At 38.7% G+C, this 20,325-nt stretch overlaps 1 protein-coding gene across 1 annotated transcript; it reads left to right on the top strand.

Annotated features, from left to right (window-relative positions):
- The first annotated feature begins 7,696 nt into the window (after nucleotides 1-7,696).
- cdhr5a (cadherin-related family member 5a) lies at nucleotides 7,697-19,128 on the top strand. The gene is made up of 13 exons (XM_042412577.1): nucleotides 7,697-7,905; nucleotides 8,069-8,128; nucleotides 8,303-8,392; nucleotides 8,477-8,563; nucleotides 9,930-10,034; nucleotides 10,116-10,301; nucleotides 11,631-11,721; nucleotides 12,758-12,855; nucleotides 12,991-13,197; nucleotides 13,299-13,412; nucleotides 13,532-13,598; nucleotides 14,880-15,040; nucleotides 16,158-19,128. The coding sequence occupies exons 1-13, from the start codon at nucleotides 7,879-7,881 to the stop codon at nucleotides 16,746-16,748; spliced, it is 1,884 nt and encodes a 627-aa protein (XP_042268511.1). The 5' UTR covers nucleotides 7,697-7,878; the 3' UTR covers nucleotides 16,749-19,128.
- Nucleotides 19,129-20,325: the final 1,197 nt, after the last annotated feature.

Here is a 20,325-nt window from a genome sequence, read left to right as displayed (position 1 = left end):
TTTTACCCATAATCCACAGCAATATGGAAGTGACGATGTTTTATTAATAATCAAAATAACAATAACATTGATCATAATAACGCATCATATTTTCTTTTGATGACAATTGCTTTTTTCAGTTTTGTGTTATTTCATTTATTGATGTAGGTTTTATAATGCTGTAGGCTTAAAATATAACATGCACATTATTATATTTATATTCTGGGGCTCTACTGGAATATCTTTGCATGATTTACAGTTAAAAACTCCTTATTTATCTTCTACTGGCCCTGTATGCAGCCCCTCAGTTCAGCCTCTGTCTGAAACAGGCCGTTTTAGCTGCTGTCTCTTTAAGCCCCGCCTCCTGATGAGCCCACTCTGTTCTGATTGGTCAGCTTCAGGGAGCTTCCTCTGGCTCAATAGGCTATGTAAACAAACATTAGTAGCAGGATTTCACTTCTTTTTCTTGTTCTTTACTCAAAATATAAACAATGAATATAAAGATGGACAGATAGGGGGGGGAGGGGCTCAGTGGATGATGACTGGCAGTTATTGGTGATGCAACTTTATTTCTCACTTTAACATGATGCCATTGGTGCACAAATGCACATAATTCCACTTACACAGAGGACATCAGTTTAGTAGATGGTCCTTCAATGTAACTCAGAACACATTCACGTACACACTGCTAAAAGAATGTGGTCATATGCAGCCCAGACCACCTCCGGATGTGGTCTGAGTGATCGGATCTCAATACAGAGCTTCACAGCTGTACTTAGAGCTGTTCACTTGTGATCGGATCACCCAAGACACATGTTAATACCAGGTGTGAACAGGGCCAGTGTGACAGTGAGGCTGCATGAACACTACCAGAACCCTGAAACTGAAGCAGCTGAATGGGATTCAGCCACCATTACTTTCATTGTTTACACCTGATCTTTTCCTACCGTCACATGTCAAAATGTGACAGAGGACGATGATGCAGGTCAGCCAGGAACAAGATGCATTAACTGTCCATGTTTCATCAGAACTGGACAGCTTTCACAGGGTTTTAGGTTTAATCACAGCACCTCCATCAGGCCAGTCGGTGTAGCTCACCAGATCTAAATAACAAAAGCATCTTTTCTACAGATTATGTCAAAACAGGAGAAGTGAGCCTCAGATGTCAAGCGTGTCTCTGATATTGAATCAGAACAAGTTGCAAATGTGCAAAAGTTGTTTGAAAGAGTCGTAAACTTGTATCTCAGCTCAATAAAAAGTTAAATAAATGCAAACTCAGACTTGTGAACATGTCTGCATACTTGTCAACAAAAATGCTGAAAATGTAAATACAGTTTTCAGAAAGACTGAAATTGCTTTTTTTTTTTTAGCTTCAACTACTAGAAGAAGAGAAGTTCTGAGATTTACAACAAGCTGATCTGTTCACACTCCTGTCATGACTGAGAAATCTGCAAATTGTGTGATAATCTGTGCATGTGTGTGTGTGTGTGTGTGTGTGTGTGTGAGGGAGACTTTCCTGAAGTTTTATAAACAAGCAAAATCACGATCACAAACTATAACAGCCAAGCTTCACGTTTAGCTTAAAGGGAAACTCTGTAAACCGAAGGTGAAGCTAAATCCATTTTCTCTTCTTTGTCACGTCTCAGTAGTGTTAAGGGTTTTAGGTTGCGGGAGGTCCTGAGGCCTAGTATGAATTAACTTTTCATTTTATAGTTGTTTTTTTATATAAAAAATGTCATAATTCTGTAAACTAACATTGAACAATTGTCTTGTCTGCGGCCACAGCTCTCTCTCTGCTTTAGGCGGAACAAGAATGCTATTAAGTAGGTCTCTAATGAGATTAGCTTCTCTGCTAAACCCCACCAGCCCCAAGTAACGGTTACATCACCAATACTGCCCAAATTATTATATAAAAGGGTCAGTGAGAAGTCCAAAGTTTAACAAAAACACTAAACTCAGACAAGAACTAAACTGAATGTGTCTGAGCGCCCCCATGAGGCCGAAAGGCTCATTACACCCCAGAAACAAAACTGTTGGGTGAATGAAAAATAAAGACAACTTTGCTTTTTTATCTTTAATCAGTGGAAGAAGTGAAAGCAGCACAATGAAAAAAATACTCAATTAGCAAAATGTACTTAAAGTATCAAAGTGTATTTAGGGTGTTATATGTATTATACATATATTATTATTATTATTAGAATATTAATACTGATTCACTGACGTGTACATCTAAGCAGCATTTTAATGGGGTCCATGTAGAGCTAATTTTAACAACTCATACTATTTTGTGTGTAAAATATTGATATGAAAAGTAACTACAGGTGTCAGATAAATGTAACATACAAATACCTCAACATTGTACTTCAGTACAGTATTTGAGTAAATGTACTTCGTTACAATCCACCACTGTCCTCAGTCATGTAAAATGTGGCATATCTGCACTTTAGCATGTAACACTGGGCATGTTAATATGCATGTTGTTAGAATAAAGTTAGTGCAACACACTGAAGTTGGCACTGAACTCAAAGCTAACACTCTATCTGAGCCTTTGAGGTTGAGGTTGAATATGTTTGTGTGTGTTTATTGTCTGTTTCGTCTTGTACACAGTGTGAACAGTACAGACAAGTCAAACCTGCAGGTAAAAAACATCATAAACAAGTTGGAGATACACTGCAAAACATAAATTATCACATTTCTCAATGCAGTTTTTTGAGGGAAATGGCTGCTTTTTCTGTTTTTTTGGGTTTGTTGGAGGTTTTTTTTTTTTGCTATGAATAAGTTTAAAAGGCTGTAAATTCAGTTTACATCATATTACAAATGTAGTTAATCGAAACACACAGCTGTGATTTCCTGTGTTTATGTTGAGCTGTTTACTTCACAATGTTTGTGCTGTATTGTTCACAGCTGAAGCGGGTGGATAACTTTGATGTGCAAATGATAAACTAAAACATGTCTTTATAATTTATATGCATGTGAAATATGCATTATATTTATTATTCAACTATTTTTTACTAAATATAGAGTATTTCTCTCTCTCTGATGAAGCTCTGGAAGAAATTCAGTGAGTGTGTCGATACAATGAAAGAACAAATGGAAAATAGTTTCTAACACACAGAAATCACAATTAGAGCTGCAACGATTAGTCGATTAATTGATTAGTTGATTGACAGAAAATTAATCAGCAACCATTTTGATAATCAAATTATCATTTTTTCAGTAATTCAGTAACTTTTTAAGAAAAAAACCAAACATTTGCTGTTTTGCAGCTTCTCAAATGTGAGGATTTGAAACTTTTCTGTCATAAATGATGGAAAACTGAATATCTTTAAGACATTTGAAGGCGTCAGTTTGGGATTAACTGGAAAAATATTTGGTAGATTAATTGATACTGAGGATGATTGTTAGTTGCAGGACTCTTCGGCGCATGTTAACGTGGACCAGCTGCTGATCTGAGCAGCTGAGGCTCCTCCCGGTGGTCAGAGGGGAGAATAACAGCTTTAAACACTCAGCAGAGTTTTCAGCAGAGTTTCAGTGTTTCACAGTTTTCAGCCTGATCAACTGTGCGTTCAGTGTTAGCGAGGAGCATCTCCGCATGGAAACATGTAATGTAGGAGCTTCATGTGACATCATGACACTGTGAGCTTGTTGTTCCCACACAGAGGAGACGGGGGGGGGGGGGGGGGATATATGAGTGTGTGTATGTGTATCAGCACTTAAACGTATTACAGCCGTGTGTGTGTGTGTGTGTGTGTGTGTGTATGTGTGTGTGTGTGTGTGTGTGTGCGCGCGCACAGTGCTGCCTTGTTTACATGTGAAACCATCATGTGTCCCAGTTTGTGCCATTGTGACTTTCTGTCATCAGACAGGAAGGAGAAGCAGAGGAAAACATTTCACACCCTTCCAAATAAATGGGATGTTTAAAAAAGAAAAGTCCATCATGTTTTTATAAATCAGCACAAATACAGAAACCAGTTGAAACTGACATGAAACTCTACATCCTGTTACATTTTATTTATTCACTGAATTATCCCTGTAATGTTTATAAAAAGTGTTATTCTTTAATTTAACTATAATCATTTAATGTAATCCAGATTGTCTTCTGCCTCACAGTAAGTACATATGTGATTGTTTATTTGCAAGCTAAAAATGGATAAATAGGTTAATTTTGTATGATCTCATGATAAAGTCTGAGTCTTCTATTATGGTCTAAATGAGACGTTTCCACTCTGAAAACAATGCCGTCTGGGAGGAAAGATTTACTTTTTAGTCAAATTTAAACCTCTCTTAAAACAACAGTCAGGAGCCTAAATGAACATTAAACATGTTTTTCTTGCTGTAATCATTCCTCCTGTTCATACTGACCATCAAAAGATCCCTTCATGATGCACTTACAATGGAAGTGATGGGGGAAATCTGAAGCTAATATGAAGCTTCAGTTGTTCAAATGAGTCAGATCAAGTAGATATCTTTCCAAAGTTCCTCTTTTTGTTACTATACTTCCACCGCAGCTCAACAGGGAAACACTGTCCGAGGAAACACAAAGAGGGAATTTGATGCTAAAAAGACTGTAAATGTGTCAGATATCCAGTTGATATGACTAACTCAGACTGCTGAAGCTGAATAAAAGCTTCACATCAACTTTTAAATGAGTTTTTTCACATAGATTTGAAGATTGTTTCAGCTCTTAATTGAAGCTCTATGATGATTTACACTGAGTAAAATAGTCTGCACTTTTCCTTCAAATAGAAATATTCTAGATGTTTTGTGTATCATTTTATACACATTTCCCCCAAAATTCAGCCTGATATATTTCATATAATGTGTGTTCTGTGGGTTTGAACAATGTTTGGCTGCAAAGAATGAGTTTGTAGTGACTGACCCACCAGATAGTCAGTGAGGTCTCAGAAGATTCATGTATGAATTTGCAGTAGGTATTTATATGTGTGTTTATTTGTATGTACTGTATGTGTGTACATATTCAGTGGTGGAGAGTAACTAAGTACAATTTTGAGGTACTTGTGCTTTACTTGAGTATTTCCATGTGATGCTACTTTATACTTCCACTCCACTACATTTCAGAGGGAAATATTGTACTTTCTACTCCACTACATTTATTTAACAGCTTTAGTTCCTTTTCAGATGAAGATTTGACACAATGGATAATATAACAAGCTTTTAAAATACAACACATTGTTAAAGATGAAACCAGTGGTTTCCAACCTTTTTTGGCTTTTGACGTCTTACAAAAAGCAGTGTGTAGTCGGGGTCACATTTCACATGTCTATGAGTTGTTAACAGCTCCACCAAATAGTGATTTTTCCCTCTAAACTTCTCACATGCTTTCATTTCAATAAATGTTCAAATGATCCAATATTTCAGCAAAAATCAAAGATTAGAGAAAAAGTCCAGAAACTGAAAACAGATTTGTGTATCAGAACTTTGTTTTTTCTTCTTTCCTCTCCCATTAATCATCTCACCACCCCTCAGATTTATCTGCTGACCCTTTGGAGGGGCCCGACCCCTAGGTTGGGAACCACTGGACTAAACTAGCTAACTGTATATAAAGTAGTTGAAACTAGCTCCACCTCCAGCAGCTACAACAGTAACATGCTGCTCTAACACTGATGCTTCACTATTAATAATCTAATGATGTCATATATAATAATATATCAGTCAGAGGGACCAAACCACTACTTTTACTGCAATACTTTAACTACATCAAGCTCATAATACTTATGTACTTTTACTGTAGTAGGATTTTTCATGCAGGACTTTTATTAGTAATGGAGTATTTTTACATTGATGTATTGGTACTTTTACTTAGTAAAGTATCTGAATACTGTACATATGTATGTATGTGTATGTATGTATATGCAGGATGTAATGTATGATCACCAGTGAATTTCACATTAACAAACAGACTAATATACAACTTTAAACAGGTCTGTCTAACCTGAAGAGTGTCAAGCATGTGAGAAATTTTTCCAGCTGCTAACATTCCTCTACTGGATTCCTCCCAGAATGCAGCAGGGCCACCAATACAGAGTGACCCGTCCAGCTAAAACAGATGCAAGTATTTTTGTGGGAGGCTGCAAGTCCTCTGCTGGCAGGCGCTTAATGCAATATGTGCCCGTAAGATGAAGTCACAAACATTGCAACTGTAGTCGACTCCCACTCGCCGGGCAGCACAGACAGGGCATTATGTGGACGAGTACCAGCTGGTACCACGGGCTCCTCATCCTCCTCAGGACTTCATTTGTTGGTGCGTCTGAAATCAGGACATGGAACTGAAATCAAAGAGCAAACCTGTGAACGTTCTCCTCGGATGCGTCGTCGCCGTCTGCTTTTGTACAGTTTGTCCGGCTCAAAGACGTGAGTAGAGCTCTGATTTCTGCTGAGGGCGTCATCGGTTTGCTGGTGAGGGCAGGAGGGGAGCGGTGGATGTTGATGAGGCTGCTGAGAGGGAGAGTTCATGTTTTCAGTTTTTTGGTCTCTTAAAGCAATGGTTCCCATGAAGCTTTATCTGTTTGTGACCCTGTCATGTTAAGAACTAAACAGTATTTTTTCTCCTGAAGAGAAGAAAATATAAACATAATTTCATGCAGTAGAAATCTTAATTTTCTCTCTTATTCCTTTAATCATCTGGTGACCCCTCAGATTTTGGGCCCTTTGAGGGGGTCCTGACCCACAGGTTGAGAACCACTGCTTAAATACTCACTTTTTCAGTGGACTGGTTTATGTTTAGCACTTGATGCTGACGTTAAGATTTGATTTACGACTAAATCTAGATTAGGTTAAGTATTAAGATGAGAGTTATTCGAGGCTCATTTCATAAACAGATCACCTGCACACTGACAAAAACAAACAGAAGAGGCTTCAAAGATCCAAAAGATTAAATTTATTTCATGTGTACAAAGTGACACAGTGAAAAAATTTGACAAAAAGTGTTCAGTCAAAGGACCACGGTGAGCAAAAAGAGTTTCACATGAGCTGATCAGCTACCACAACTTGTTCCTTTATTCAAGGTTTCCTGCTTTGCTCAGGCAACTGCTCGGGGGCCACAGACCCCTAGACGCCCCAAAAAATCTATGGTTCACAGCATGTCAGTTGGTTTTGGGGGGAATTAGCACGACTTAAACACAATAACTAAGACAGGTCGAGCATTATTACCCAATTTTTGGGTCCTAACTTGGGAGTCTGTGTCAAAATCTACATTTAAAACCTTTTTTTTCAGCTACATTACACTCACATGGTGCATATTCCTTTATAAAGTTGTATTTAATCGAATTACCACAAAGTGACACACAGAAAACTTCATGTAAGGTAGTATTGTTCCAGCACAGGAGCACTGGTTAGTCTCTGGGTCTCTCTGGTGCTGTTTGTATTGCACTTAGTGGGAAGTTGGAAGGGACACAATGTACACAATAGAGTCAGGCAGTTAATAAGGGAACAGCAGCAAAGTTATACCTTGGAGCACCCAAACAGGTTAATCCAACGATGGATGTTCTGCAGTCGGTTTAGTTTTAAGGTTAAGAAAAGCGTTACAGCATTTAGTAGAGAAGTTAGGATATAAACCTCGTGAGTAAAGGCCCTAAAAGGACAGTTTACTCATCTGTGTGGGTGCATAGGCATGAGTCAGGTTTCACAATTGGTCTTTAAGGATTGTAGAGGTCAGTTGTATCCCACTTAATGGTGTTCATTGTTACTCTTCTCTCTAAAATCTGATTTTTCTGACTCCTCTCACCTCTTTCAGTTTGTACGGTGCCTCCTGGTCCTGTGACGGTCGCAGAAAACAACACGGCTGACGTCCAGTTGGTTAAAATCATCTCCAACAGTGATGTAATACTGACAGTCGACGTGAACCCTGACGATCTGTTTTACCTGAAAGGGAACGCCTTGATGGTGAAGAAAGGACTGGACTATGAGGTAACGAAGCCCAAACAATACTGCAACTATACATATATACTGATATTAAAGCAAAAGTGCTCCTTGAGTGTTTATTTATTGTCATATGACGATGTAATTATCAGTATTTGTGTTAAACTTGAGATGTTTCTTTAAACTTCATGTAACTGGTTTGTGTTTTTAGTCATTGTCCACTTCAACTCTGGTGGTTTGGGTTCGGTGCAGCAGAGCAGGCTCCACATCAGTGAGTACATCAGTCGCAAACACAAAATCACCTGTTAAAGAAGCAAACAGTAATCTAACGAACCAAGCAAATGCATTTTAAACAGCTGCCATGAGTATTTATTGGTGCTTGGATGATTTAAACAATTTATCCTGAGCATCAGCTCTGATCTGACTCTTCTTCTCTCTCTTCAAGGTGAGAGAGTCTGTTGAAGTTTTGGTTGAAAATGTGAACGATAACCCTCCGAACTTTGCACAAAACCACTACATACTAGAAGTGAATGAGGTGAGCAGCGTTCCAGATGTTCATGTATTTACAGTTTGTCTCACTTTGTGAGCCGATGTTGACTCTGAGTTTTGTCTCCTGCAGCTCACTGCGGTCAACACCAGCATTGGACTGATAGAAGCTACAGATGTGGACTCAGAGCCGCTGTACTACCGCTTAGAGTCTGCAACGGTGAGATCATATCTGCTGCAACCATATAGTGATTGATCTCACTGGTTTTATTCTTTTAAAGCAACATAAAGATGAGTAGAAAGTTATTTTGAGTGATGGAAACATCAAAACGTATCTACTGTACGTTTATTTGTTTATTAGTAGGTGACAATGCAACATTGGTGCATTAACTCAGCAACTAATTTGTTCCTGTAGTCCCAACATAACAAAATAATTCTGTCCTTAAGATGTATTAAAGTCCTCTTCCACTCAAAAATGTTTTCTTCTTGTTTCTTCAGTTGGATGTTGTTCTCTTCTCTGTGCAGTTTGTTTTCATATTCATCTGCTGAAGGAGGAATGTTTCTCTGTACTCATCAACAATCTCAGTCTATAGATCCCTTCCAAACATGTTTTAATACAAAACTCTGCTTGAACTTATAATTTATGCCTGATGTGGTTTTTCCACACAAAAAAAGCTTGGTTAACAAATTAAAAAATCTTAAAATCCTCATTCTCTCTCATTAAAAATGCAGAATCTATAAAAATGCAAATATCTTTCATTTAAAAAGTTTAACTGCAGGATACAACATGTCTCCTCCTTCACTGTAAAGTTCACTCTCAGTGTTTGTGCTCTGGAGGCTTCAAGTTTCCACATCACACTTGTGTAAGTCACATACTGGACCACAATTGGCTCCAAACTAGTTGTGATGTCACAAATCGTGATTTAAGGTGAGCACAGAGAAACTTTCCTCCTTCAGCAGATGAAGGTGAAAACAAACTCTGTACGTACGGCACCAGTCAAAAGTTTGGACACATTCTGATTCAAGTGAGTGGGAAGGTGTCTCCAAACCATTAACTGGTTTCTGCACAGTGAAGAGGACAACGTCCAACTGAAGGAACAAGAAGAAAAACAGGTTTTTGACTGGAGGGGGACAACTAGTTTGGAGCCGATCCTGGTCCAATATTCAACTTACACAAGTGTGATGTGGAAACTTGAATCTTCCAGTGCAGAAACACTGAGAATAGACTTCACAGTGAAGTAGGAGACATCTGGTGTCCAACAGGAAAACTTTAGAAATTAAAAATATTTATAAATTTATAGATTCTGGGTTTCTCAGTGAGGGAGGAGATGTAACCAGGTAACTTTATATTTAGGTGGAAAAAACATATTAGAGAAATTATTATTCAAAGCAGAGTATTTTTACACGTCTTTACCATTTTTTACTCAGATGACAATCAAATCTACAGTATGTCCCATTAAAACCAGTGAAGAAGGCAATTTACCGATCATGTTTCTCAGAAATCAAGTGTCAGAAGCCACAAAACTTTTTCTTTCTCACTTTTTTTTAAAAGCCTTTTATTTCTCTTTTTCTGTCTGTTAAACCAGGATAAATATTTCCGCCTGGAGAACATCAACACACCGAAGATACTCGTCAAAAGCATCATAGACTACGATGTCGTACAAAAGATCTCTCTGGTTTTACATGTGCAGGTACAATAATCATTAAAAAAAAGCATCAACGTCCAGGTAAAGTCTGCTTCTCTTTGACCTTTGACCTCTAAAATGTTTCAGGACACGTTCAACGGTTCAGCCTCCAACGAGCCCTTCTTCACGTCCGTGGCCTCCATCACGGTGCACGTGAAGGACGTCGATAACCGGCCGCCGTGGTTTCAGCCGTGTACGAGGACCAACTTGGGAATCGCCAAACTGTGTGTGAGCGGCGGCTACAGAGGCAAAGTCAATCTGACCGAGAAAGAGGTGAGTCTGCTTTCAAAGACGCTTTACAGTAAGAGATTCATGAAGGGAAGACTCAACGTTAGGTGTATGAATAACTTGTTGTTCGACCACGAGCCTCCAGAGTCTGTGAGTCTCTACTGGAGCGATGAACACGGCTGGATTAACCTCCTCTGGGGCCCCGCGGCAAAAGTTTGTTGTTGGGCCCCCTTGAACTCCACTACACATGATAGTACTCTAGAGCTTAATTGATTAGATGATACATCAATTTGTCAACTGACAGAAAATTAATTGGCAGTGATTAATTATTAATTGATATATATATTTAGTTATTATTTTAACACAAAAATGCCAAAATTCTCTGGTAGCAGCTTCTCAAATGTGAATATTTGCTATATTCCCTCAACAGCTTTGGGCTCTGGGTTAATATCTTAACTTGGGCTTCAGGGAATATTGATCAGCATTTTCCACAATTTTTTGACATTTTCATACACTGAACAATCAATCAATTAGTAAAGAAGATAATGGTCAGACCTATTGATAATGCAAATAACTCTTGGTTGCAGCCATACAGTACTCCTATGCCCTCAGTTTTGAAATCTTGTACACACATTCATCATCTCCAGAGGATCAATCGTGCTGACTGATCCCCTCTAGCGCCACTAACAGATTCACATTCATGGTTTTTTGAGTGAAATGTCTCAACAACTATTGGATGGATTATCATGAAATCTGGTGCAGATATTCATGGTCCCCAGAGGATAAATTGTAACAACTATGATGATAATCTGACTTTTCCTGTAGCACCATCAAGTTAAATTTCAGTTTTGTCCAATACTTTGGTTTATGACCAGCCTCAGCTGTACTCTGTGTTTAGTGCTAATTAGCAAGTGTTAGCATGCTAATGGGCTAAACAGAGATGGTGATGATGGTAAACATTACCTGCCTAATCTGTGCAAACATTGTCATTTTCTACATGTTAGCATTTTGAGGTTAGCATTTAGCTCAAAGCACTGTTGTGTCTCAGTAGAGTCTCAGAGATCACTAGCATGGCTGTAGACTCTTTAGTTGTCAGCCATGTGTTGAAGTTGAACATAAAATGCTGTAACCTCCAGTATCTTGGAACTTGAGCCACTGTCGAGGGCAACTTCTGCTCATAGACAGTGGAGAGGGGTGTTGATGAAACGTTAAAAAACAGTGAACACACTTGATCTATAACTACCCCTGGGATGACACAAGCTGAGAGCTCATCAGATGTTTGATTTTATAGGCCTGCCAGTGAGACATACCTGTATAAATGAATACAAATGTGAGCTAGGAGAATCAGCGCACAATGATGATTTTAATCCACAGGAAGGGCCGTTGGTGCTGGAGCCCGGCCCGGTGTTCGCCAGAGACGGAGACAAGAACAGGAGCGAACACATCAGCTACAGAATACTCAGAGGTTTGAACTAACAAACAAACTTATATTTCCATCTGTTCATTTGATTCTAGTGGAGATCAATTGATAATTTTTGTTTATAATGATATCAGGTTGTTCGCACATACCCACTAATGGCTGTCCGTTCTGTAGCCTTTGTTGCTAAGGTTGTTGCTAAGGTTGTTGCTAAGGTTGTTTGCGTTGTCCACTCACATGTTTTGGATCTGATTTGCGGTCGAACATGTACGAGTATGAGAGACATTTGTAGTAAAGAACGGGAAAAACAAGTGAAATGCTACTACTGTTTGTTTATGTAGCCAGAGGAAGCTTCCTGAAGCCGACCAATCAGAACAGAGTGAGCTCATCAGGAGGCGGGGTCTTAAAGAGACAGGAGCTAAAACAGCCTGTTTCAGACAGAGGCTGAACTGAGGGGCTGCATAAAGGACCAGTACATGTTCTCCTTAAGAATTAATCCCCCATATTCATTGCCAAATACAAAAATGCAAAAAAGGAAGAATACTAATATTCTAATTCAAAATATTATTCAAATTAAGGTACAGCTAAAGATGCTCTTATTCCTATTATATTTATTAATAATGATAATAACAGTACATTTTATTTATATTAATTTAAGATGCTTTACTCAAACAGTAAAAAAAAACAACTGAAAATGAATAGCTCTGTTTTGATTAAGCTAATGGGGACTATAATAAATTAAATTAAATCTAAAATACATTTATTCACTTAGTTGCCATTTATTAGTTACACTGAGCTAAACCTGACGCTGTCTAATACAACAGCCCTGCTATAACTCCAACCTTCATAGAGTTTAAGATGTTTTTAGTGAAACAGTTTGTTTATTTGTGATTTAAGGTCATCTTCCAGACTGTAGTTGGTGATGCTGTTTGATTGTTTGGACTTATAAGTTGTATCAGTGAGGACAGACTAAACATTAGAAAATATTCTGATTGATGCATTGATATGTTCATGTTCCGGCTACAGATATTTGTGTTGCTTTTCTTTTTATCTGTTTTTTATGATGTTTTTCTTTCATACTCAGGAAACGAGGGAAATATATTCCAGATTGATGAGGAAACAGGAAACATCACCATGGCTAAAGCTGCTGATATTGTCGGTCCAATATCTCTCACTGTTCTGGTAAATAAATCCAGTCTGGAACATATTTTCAGATGAACAAAACAATACAACTTATAGATTTTACTTGATTGATCAGGCAAATTAAGACTTGAACATTAGTGTCTAACACACTTCTCTTGACCGTGGACCCGTCAGGCGTCGCAGGTGACCAACAGGGATCAGTTCGCGGTGACGCAGGTGACCATCGATGTGATGAAGAAGAGCAGGAACCCTCCTCGCTTTGAGAAGGAACGATACGAGGGATTTATCTATAGCAACTCCGTCCCTGAGAGCATGATCCTCCGAGACCGCAGCACCAACCGGCCCTTCAGGGCCCGAGCCCGGGACGAGGACTTCGCCACTGTGAGTGCTCTCTATGTGGAACTATGTTACATCTCCCATAATAATAAAATAATAATAAAATTCTTAAATAATTTTCTTTCGTGCATTTCTGTGTGTGTCAGGGTTTGAATCCAGATGTGAAGTACGAGGTGCAGTACAGCAGCTACGTCAACGTGACTTCAGACGGTTTTGTGATCCTGAAGAGAGTTGTGAAGACAGAGTCCTTCGCGCTTCAGGTGACTGACGTGAAAACTGACAACTTTTTAGAAGACAAGCACAATAAAGCATCTCTGTTCGCATTTACTGACACTTTGCTGCAGTTTTCTTAACTGTTAAACTGTTTTTATGAACGCAGCTCAGAGCAGTGGACTCGACGACGGGGGAGTTTGGTACAGCAGCCCTCTCTGTTCAGGTCATACCTGGTAAGACCATCAGTTCATTAGATCACTGCTGTTCTCTGTGATACTCACTGCTCAGTTACAATAACATTAAAATGACATCATGTCACTATAGCAACAATAAACAGCCAAGAAGTGTTTATTTTCTTATATATATATATGTCTATCACTTTCTAAAAAGCAGTATATATTTAGTAGTGGTATCTTGCATCGACTGTATATAAAGATGGACGACATGACAGATCCCCAAAAGTGAAGCCAAAACATCTGGATCGCCCCCTGGTGGCTGGCTGCAGTATAGGTCATAAGTCCCGCCCCCTCCATGTTAGCGGATGAGACATGACCCAAACTAAAAAATCCAACTGCATGTCAAATAAATTTTTTAGGTCGTTCTTATCATGCTGATGTTTGTCCAAGTGCTCATTTTTCAGATAAGTTTGTTTTTAATTAGTTATTTGATGATATAAAAGGGGGGGGTGACATCATGATTGACAGCTGTGACCGCCGCTTTCAAACCTCCGTCCCAACTACTGCACAGACTCTGGCTCCAATGGCAGCTCCCTAGAAGGAGATACTTTGGTTTCACTTTTGCATAGCGGCAGGAAGTGGAGACACGTCGTCCATATTTACATACAGTCAATGGTATCTTGCTCTATTGGGTCCAAAAAAGCGCTACAAAATAAATTGGTCCCGGATTTTTAAATGATCTCACCCCCTTTCCCTCCATACAGTAACTGGTGTCTATTTTGAGTGAGTCCTGTATGTTTTACCATAACATACTGTGAGACCTCAATGATAATTATACATGTATGTATACAATTTCTCAAAAATTGGCCCATAAATTATATCATATCTTACACGGATCTTACTATTTACTTTTAACATTCTTGCTGTTGTCACATTATTATTTTCTTGATTTGTCCTCAAATAAACTCAAACAAAAATACACATTAGCATTTTCACTCATAGTAAATTAGAGACGACATTTCACACCAAACTTATTTTAAATTACAAACACCTAAATAAACAAGAATCAGAAGCAACATATCTAACATCACATAAAAGCAACAGATCACTGAATCTTTGGGGGGGAATGTCTGCACAACTAAATTTTAAATGCCACACACTTTGTATTCCCACATATGAATGATCAGTCCTTCTATCACAGGTTGTCGATATGAAATTAGATTTTCCTAAATATCGTCAGGTTTATACATATATGCACGTTTTTGTCTGTTTGTTTGTAATTCAGTATATTTAGTATATAAATTCTGCAGGTGTAATTTTCACCTGTCCTCTCTGCAGCGGTCGCCATCCCGTCTCCTTCAAACGTTGGCTACCGTGCGGGGGACATGGCGCTCCTGGGGCTGATCATGGCGGCCGTGCTGGTCCTCTGCTTCATTGTGATTGGCTTCTTGATTTCCCGCTTGTGGAAGGGAAACACCAGCATGGACAAAATATGTGAGGTCAGTACTCTTCATGTTTTGAGCTATAAAAACCAAACTTCATTCGGAAACACTGGCGTCACATCAGGTCTTTAAACAGCCATGAATATTATTCTGTTTTTGTTTTGTTTTGTTCACGTCTTTCAGGTCCTATTTTATTGTGCTGTATGTGATTGTTTACTGTATGTGTTCTCATATTAAAGGAACAGTTCGACATTTTGGGAAGTACGCCTTTTCACTTTCTTGTTGAGAGTTAGATGAGAAGATTTGTACCAATCTCCTGTCTGTGTGTTAAATATAGAGCCAGGAGGAGTTTTATATTATTATATATATTAGCATTAGCTTAGCATAAAGACTGCAAGCAGGGAGAAACTATCTAGATAACTAGCTATCCTGACTCTTAGTAATGTTCAAAAATACACCTACCAGCACCTCTAAAACTCACTTAAATGCTGTAACTTGTTTTTTTTTACTCTGTACACAAACAGAAATGATAATATGTGGTTTTTGAATGGGTGGTGTAACTACAGTATTTCTTGTTCTGTGCAGCATCTCCACCTAAAAACACTATTTTTTACATTACTGTTTGTGTGCAGGTAAAGAAATGACATTTGTATTAATTTTATTTTAGAATCTAATTGATTAATTGTCTTAGATTGGTCTTATTCATTTTATTTCACTTATTTTGGGATTTAGACAGACAGATAGATTTTATTCATGGTATCACTCTGGTATTGTGATGTTGGTTATATGGAGTTATGAAAGTAAAAACACTTTCAAATTATTAAATAACTTTCAGCAGTCAATAACTTGTTAAATAAAACATTTTTTCCCCTTTGAAACTATTTATTTATTATTTATTCTGGCTGTGAAGAAGGACACAGACGCACCTCCGTACAGTCAGACGTCAGAGAAAGCCTCAGCTGTTTAATGCCTGCATGTTCAGAGCTCCTCCTGTGTGGCTTTGATGAATATTTATCAGCTGAAATCCACAGAAGGGCTCTGTGTTAAAACAGAACAAATGAACCTAGCTCACTCTTGGGAACCACGGTGGCATCTGTAACATTGAACAATGCCTCAATATCCTCCATGCTTCATTAACTGCTGTATTAATGAGGGGTCTCTCTCCTGCCTGTAGTGTTTTGGCTCCTGTCTGAGGTCCGACCAGCCCCGCACCGGCCACAGAGACTCCCTGCAGTACACCAACGACGGCTTCCAGAACGAGGCCGACCAGAGCCGCGGGGGATCCAGGCGCTGGAACAACGCTATCCCCAGACGGAGCACCTTCCCCCAGGGCCGGAGCCGGGTCATCCCCCTGGAGAGACGGAGCCGCCACTGCTCCTCCTGCGGCGTCTTCACCAACCACGTCCCCAAAGGGAGCCCCTCGGTGAGGCCCTCCAGGAGAGGCAGAGGAGACGGGGACGAGTACAGCATGAGGTCCATCTTGACCAGGAAGAAAAGGAAGGAGGGGCAGAAGCAGGTGTGGTTCAAGGAGAGCGAGGACTCCTCGGACATCGAGGTGGAGATTATTCCGGACACTGTGGGCCGGGTGGAGGAGGAGACTGAGGAGGAGTTGGAAGGGGAGGTGGAGATGGATGGAGTTGTCAGAGACCCGGCAGCCCCACGGAGAGAGTCTGACGGCGGGGAGGAGAGCCAGGGCACAGAACCCAATGACGATGGAAATACCAACTCAGACAGAGAGAAGAGAGGCCAGGAGCAGGAGGGCTGACAGCAGAGGTCAGAGGTCAAACTCGAGTCAGAGGGAAATGTTCATGAAACTGAGCAGAACGCTGTTTGTTTTCTTGTCACTTTTTGGATATTACAGCCTCCAGCAGAGGTGTCAGCAGTCCAGGATGAAGATTCAACATCTCGGGATATTTGCCAAACCTCAACAACAGATTCAAGCATCCATAAAGTATTTATTTGCTACTGTGAGTATCTTAGAATAGTGTTTAAAAATATATAGGTTTGACTAGCATTGGCCGACATGACGATATATTCTGTGAAATGATGAACAGAACTTTCTATGACTTTTTATCGATGACCCTTTGAAGGATAATTGCAGAATTATACAACTTGGGTCTTATTTTCATAGTTTTGGTCTCAGTTGGTAATAACAAACTCATCAAGTTAACTGAAGATATTGCAGCGACATCGCTACAACAAATTTAAACGTGGTAAAAAACACAAGCAGTCAGACGATCAGACAGGTTTTAAACACACCACAGGTTAACCAAAAAGGTGGAAAACAAAAGTGAATGTTATAACATCCATCACAATTTACAGATGGACATCCTGTGTCAACTTTGACCTGACGTAGTTGCCACAGTTTTCCTGTGCAGCGAGGAATTATTACCAATATTTCAGTTGTGCTCAGTTTCAGTTTGGAATAACTGGCATGAATTATTGTCCACACGCCCCATCAATACACACACACACACACACACACACACACACTGGTAGATAAAGATGCATTTTCACAAATCATAAAAACGAAGCTTTTTGTGTCAGATGAGACTCAGCAACACTCAGAAAGTGTCGTCACACATATTTCATGTAGTGCTGAAGGAAAGAACACAGTACAAGATGCAGCAAGTTCCAAAATAATAATCTATAAAGTTAAACTGTATACTTATTATTCAGCTTTTTTTGCACATCATATCGTTTGAATGTGTTTGCTGGCCTGGTGCTGGTCTTGGTTTATTTACAACTTGCCAGATCGTCTGACTTTTAGTGTTTTTGCCCTTGATGACATCTTTGTAGGATGTTGCTGTGATCTCAACAATAACTTTGGTGAGTACAATGTTATTATAACAGACAAAACTAAAGTAAAACCCAAGTTACAATAAACCAGAATTATCTTTTAATAGCTCTGGTTTCATTAGACCTGTGGGCAATGTCACAAATTGATAAGAACCCTTTTTTCAAGTTCTAACTAGCTTTATTAGTGGTTAATAAATCATTTATTAATGCCTCATAGATACAGTATTAAAAGAAAATACTATTTTGGTTGCCAGGTTTCACTTTCTAATAAGCCATCAGCAAAAGTTTATATTCTAAATGTATTATAAATGTTAGTAAGTTATTAATAATCTACTCCTATAATAATCTATTAAATCTGCAGTTATAAATGTTAATAAGTTGTTTAATGAGAGCTAGCAGCTCTGTGAAGCTGTATATAGGCACAGTGATGCTTTCAGGTAAGAATGCTAACATGCTGATGTTTTTTAGTTAATGTTTACTATAATGTTCACCATCTTAGCTTAGCGCGTTAGCATGCTAACATTTGCTAATCAGCGCTAAATAAAGTACAGCTGAGTCTGATGGGAAACTAAGTGCTAGCATCCTCTGCAGCTCTTTTAAAGAAAGTCAGAGGTAAAAAGGTCCATTAAAGAGATTTTATTTTAAACCTGGCAACCCAAAAATTGTTCTTATTCATACCTTATACCTGATTTATAAAGCATTGATAAATTATTTATTAACCATTAATAGGAGTGCCTTTCTAGAAAGTGTTGGAGTCATTTAAATGTTTTGCATGTGTTTAACTCAGTTTATTATCCAAAAACAGACATTCCCATTTTCTCATGTTATTGGTTTGTTTATTCCTTTTTTTTTTAATTGAGTTCCTTGGAAATTTACTACATCACAATATACAGTAGCCTGTCATTATTACTATATAAAATGACATGGACCAAGATAGATTTTGTCCATATCACCCACTCCTACTTCCAGTCAGGTCAGGACGACAGATGACAACATGAGTCAACCAAAGGGCCCCAAAACTGATGGATGTTTCTGTCTGCGGTGACGGCGGTCGCTGTAGTGCTGTTATGATTTCTGTCTCACTCTGCACATATTCTGTACAAACGTTACTAAACTGAACCAGTAGTGTTTGGATTTTACAGTGAGAGAAATATGTGAAGACAAACTGTATCTACTGAATACTAAACAGCTGAGAAGACTTTTATATGTGGACTGTATTTTATTGAGCAGGTTAAGTACAATAACTACTGTTATGGATAAATCTTTGGTTAATGTATATTTGACTTTTTGTACATTAGAGTGATGATGATGTAGAAAGAATAATAAAGTTTGAAGGATTTGTTGAGTTTATAAGGAATCGCTGGTTATAAATTTTTTCTGTGCAAATGATTCACACCTGTCGCCTAGGATGTTTTAATATTTAAAGGAATAGTTTGATAATTTGGGAAATATTCATGTATTTTTCTGTTGATACCACTGTTTATTCTTTATTTGGATCCTCATTAGCTTCCACATAGCCGTCGCTAGTCTCCCCACATTGATAAATAAAACAAGAAAAAGAAAAAAACAAGTCAAATCTAAAGATCAGGAAATGAGTGAAATAACTAGACAAAAGTAGACGATACAATCTTAAAAGCACTCTCATTTGTGTCTGTTAAATATAAAGTTAGACAGTTACAATTAGCTTAGCTTAGCATAAAGCCTGGAAACGGGGGTTAACAGCTGGCCTGGCTGTGTCTGAAGGAAACAGAATCTGCCCGCTTCTAAAGCTCACTAGTTAACATGTTATATCTTGTTTTATAAAAGCTGTGTTTTAGATTTACGAGAGGGTTACGAGCAAGACTAGTTCTTGGCTAGCACAGTCACTTCCTGGAGTTTCCCCTGGTTGCCTGGCAACCTCCAGGAAGTCACTGCTACTGGTAAGGAACTTAGTTTGGCACATCATGTTGTTTTTACACTGAGGTTCTTGTAAAAGGAGATAAAACGTGTTAATTAGCAAATTTCGTTGCCTTTAGACAGAGGCAGGTTATCTGTTTCCAGTATTTGTGCTAAGCTACTCTAACTGGCTGTTGGTGGTAGTGTCACATTACAAAGTGAGTAAATGTATTTCTAAAAATGTTGAACTGTTCTTTTCAACATCAGGTTTGAACGCATTATCTCATGTCATTAATGTGTTCAAAAACCTGAAGTGACATGTTGTGGTTTTATAGGCTTCTGTGACTATTTCTCATCAGTGAGCAGTGACTTCCTGTAGTCTTGTTACCCTGAGGTTGCCAGGCAACCAGCAGAGGGTCAAGGAAGTTAGCATACTTGGCCAAGAAATTGTTGGGAAATATGCTCATGAAAACAGTGTTTATGTAAAACTAAACTGGTGCTGGCTGCAGCTTAGATATGAGAGTGAAGTCAATCTTCTCATCTAACTCTCTGCAAAAAAGCAAATTACAGTATTTCCCAAAACGTTGTACTATTCCTTTAGACAACTAGGTAAAACTAATTGCTTTTTACCCATTATTAAATCAAAATAACACAGAAGACACAAATTA

Source organism: Thunnus maccoyii, chromosome 1, assembly GCF_910596095.1.
Source record: "Thunnus maccoyii chromosome 1, fThuMac1.1, whole genome shotgun sequence".
NCBI lineage: Eukaryota > Metazoa > Chordata > Actinopteri > Scombriformes > Scombridae > Thunnus > Thunnus maccoyii.
Note: the sequence above shows the minus strand (reverse complement) of the source record. Positions and strands in the feature narration are given on the sequence as shown.

Bases quoted from the DNA above. Each gene is read 5' to 3' on its own strand.
- cdhr5a (XM_042412577.1), top strand. From the start codon at position 7,879: ATGGTGAAGAAAGGACTGGACTATGAG. The intron at 8,393-8,476 runs GTGAGCAGCGTT...TGTCTCCTGCAG, and splicing joins ACATACTAGAAGTGAATGAG to CTCACTGCGGTCAACACCAG. The intron at 15,041-16,157 runs GTCAGTACTCTT...TCCTGCCTGTAG, and splicing joins GCATGGACAAAATATGTGAG to TGTTTTGGCTCCTGTCTGAG.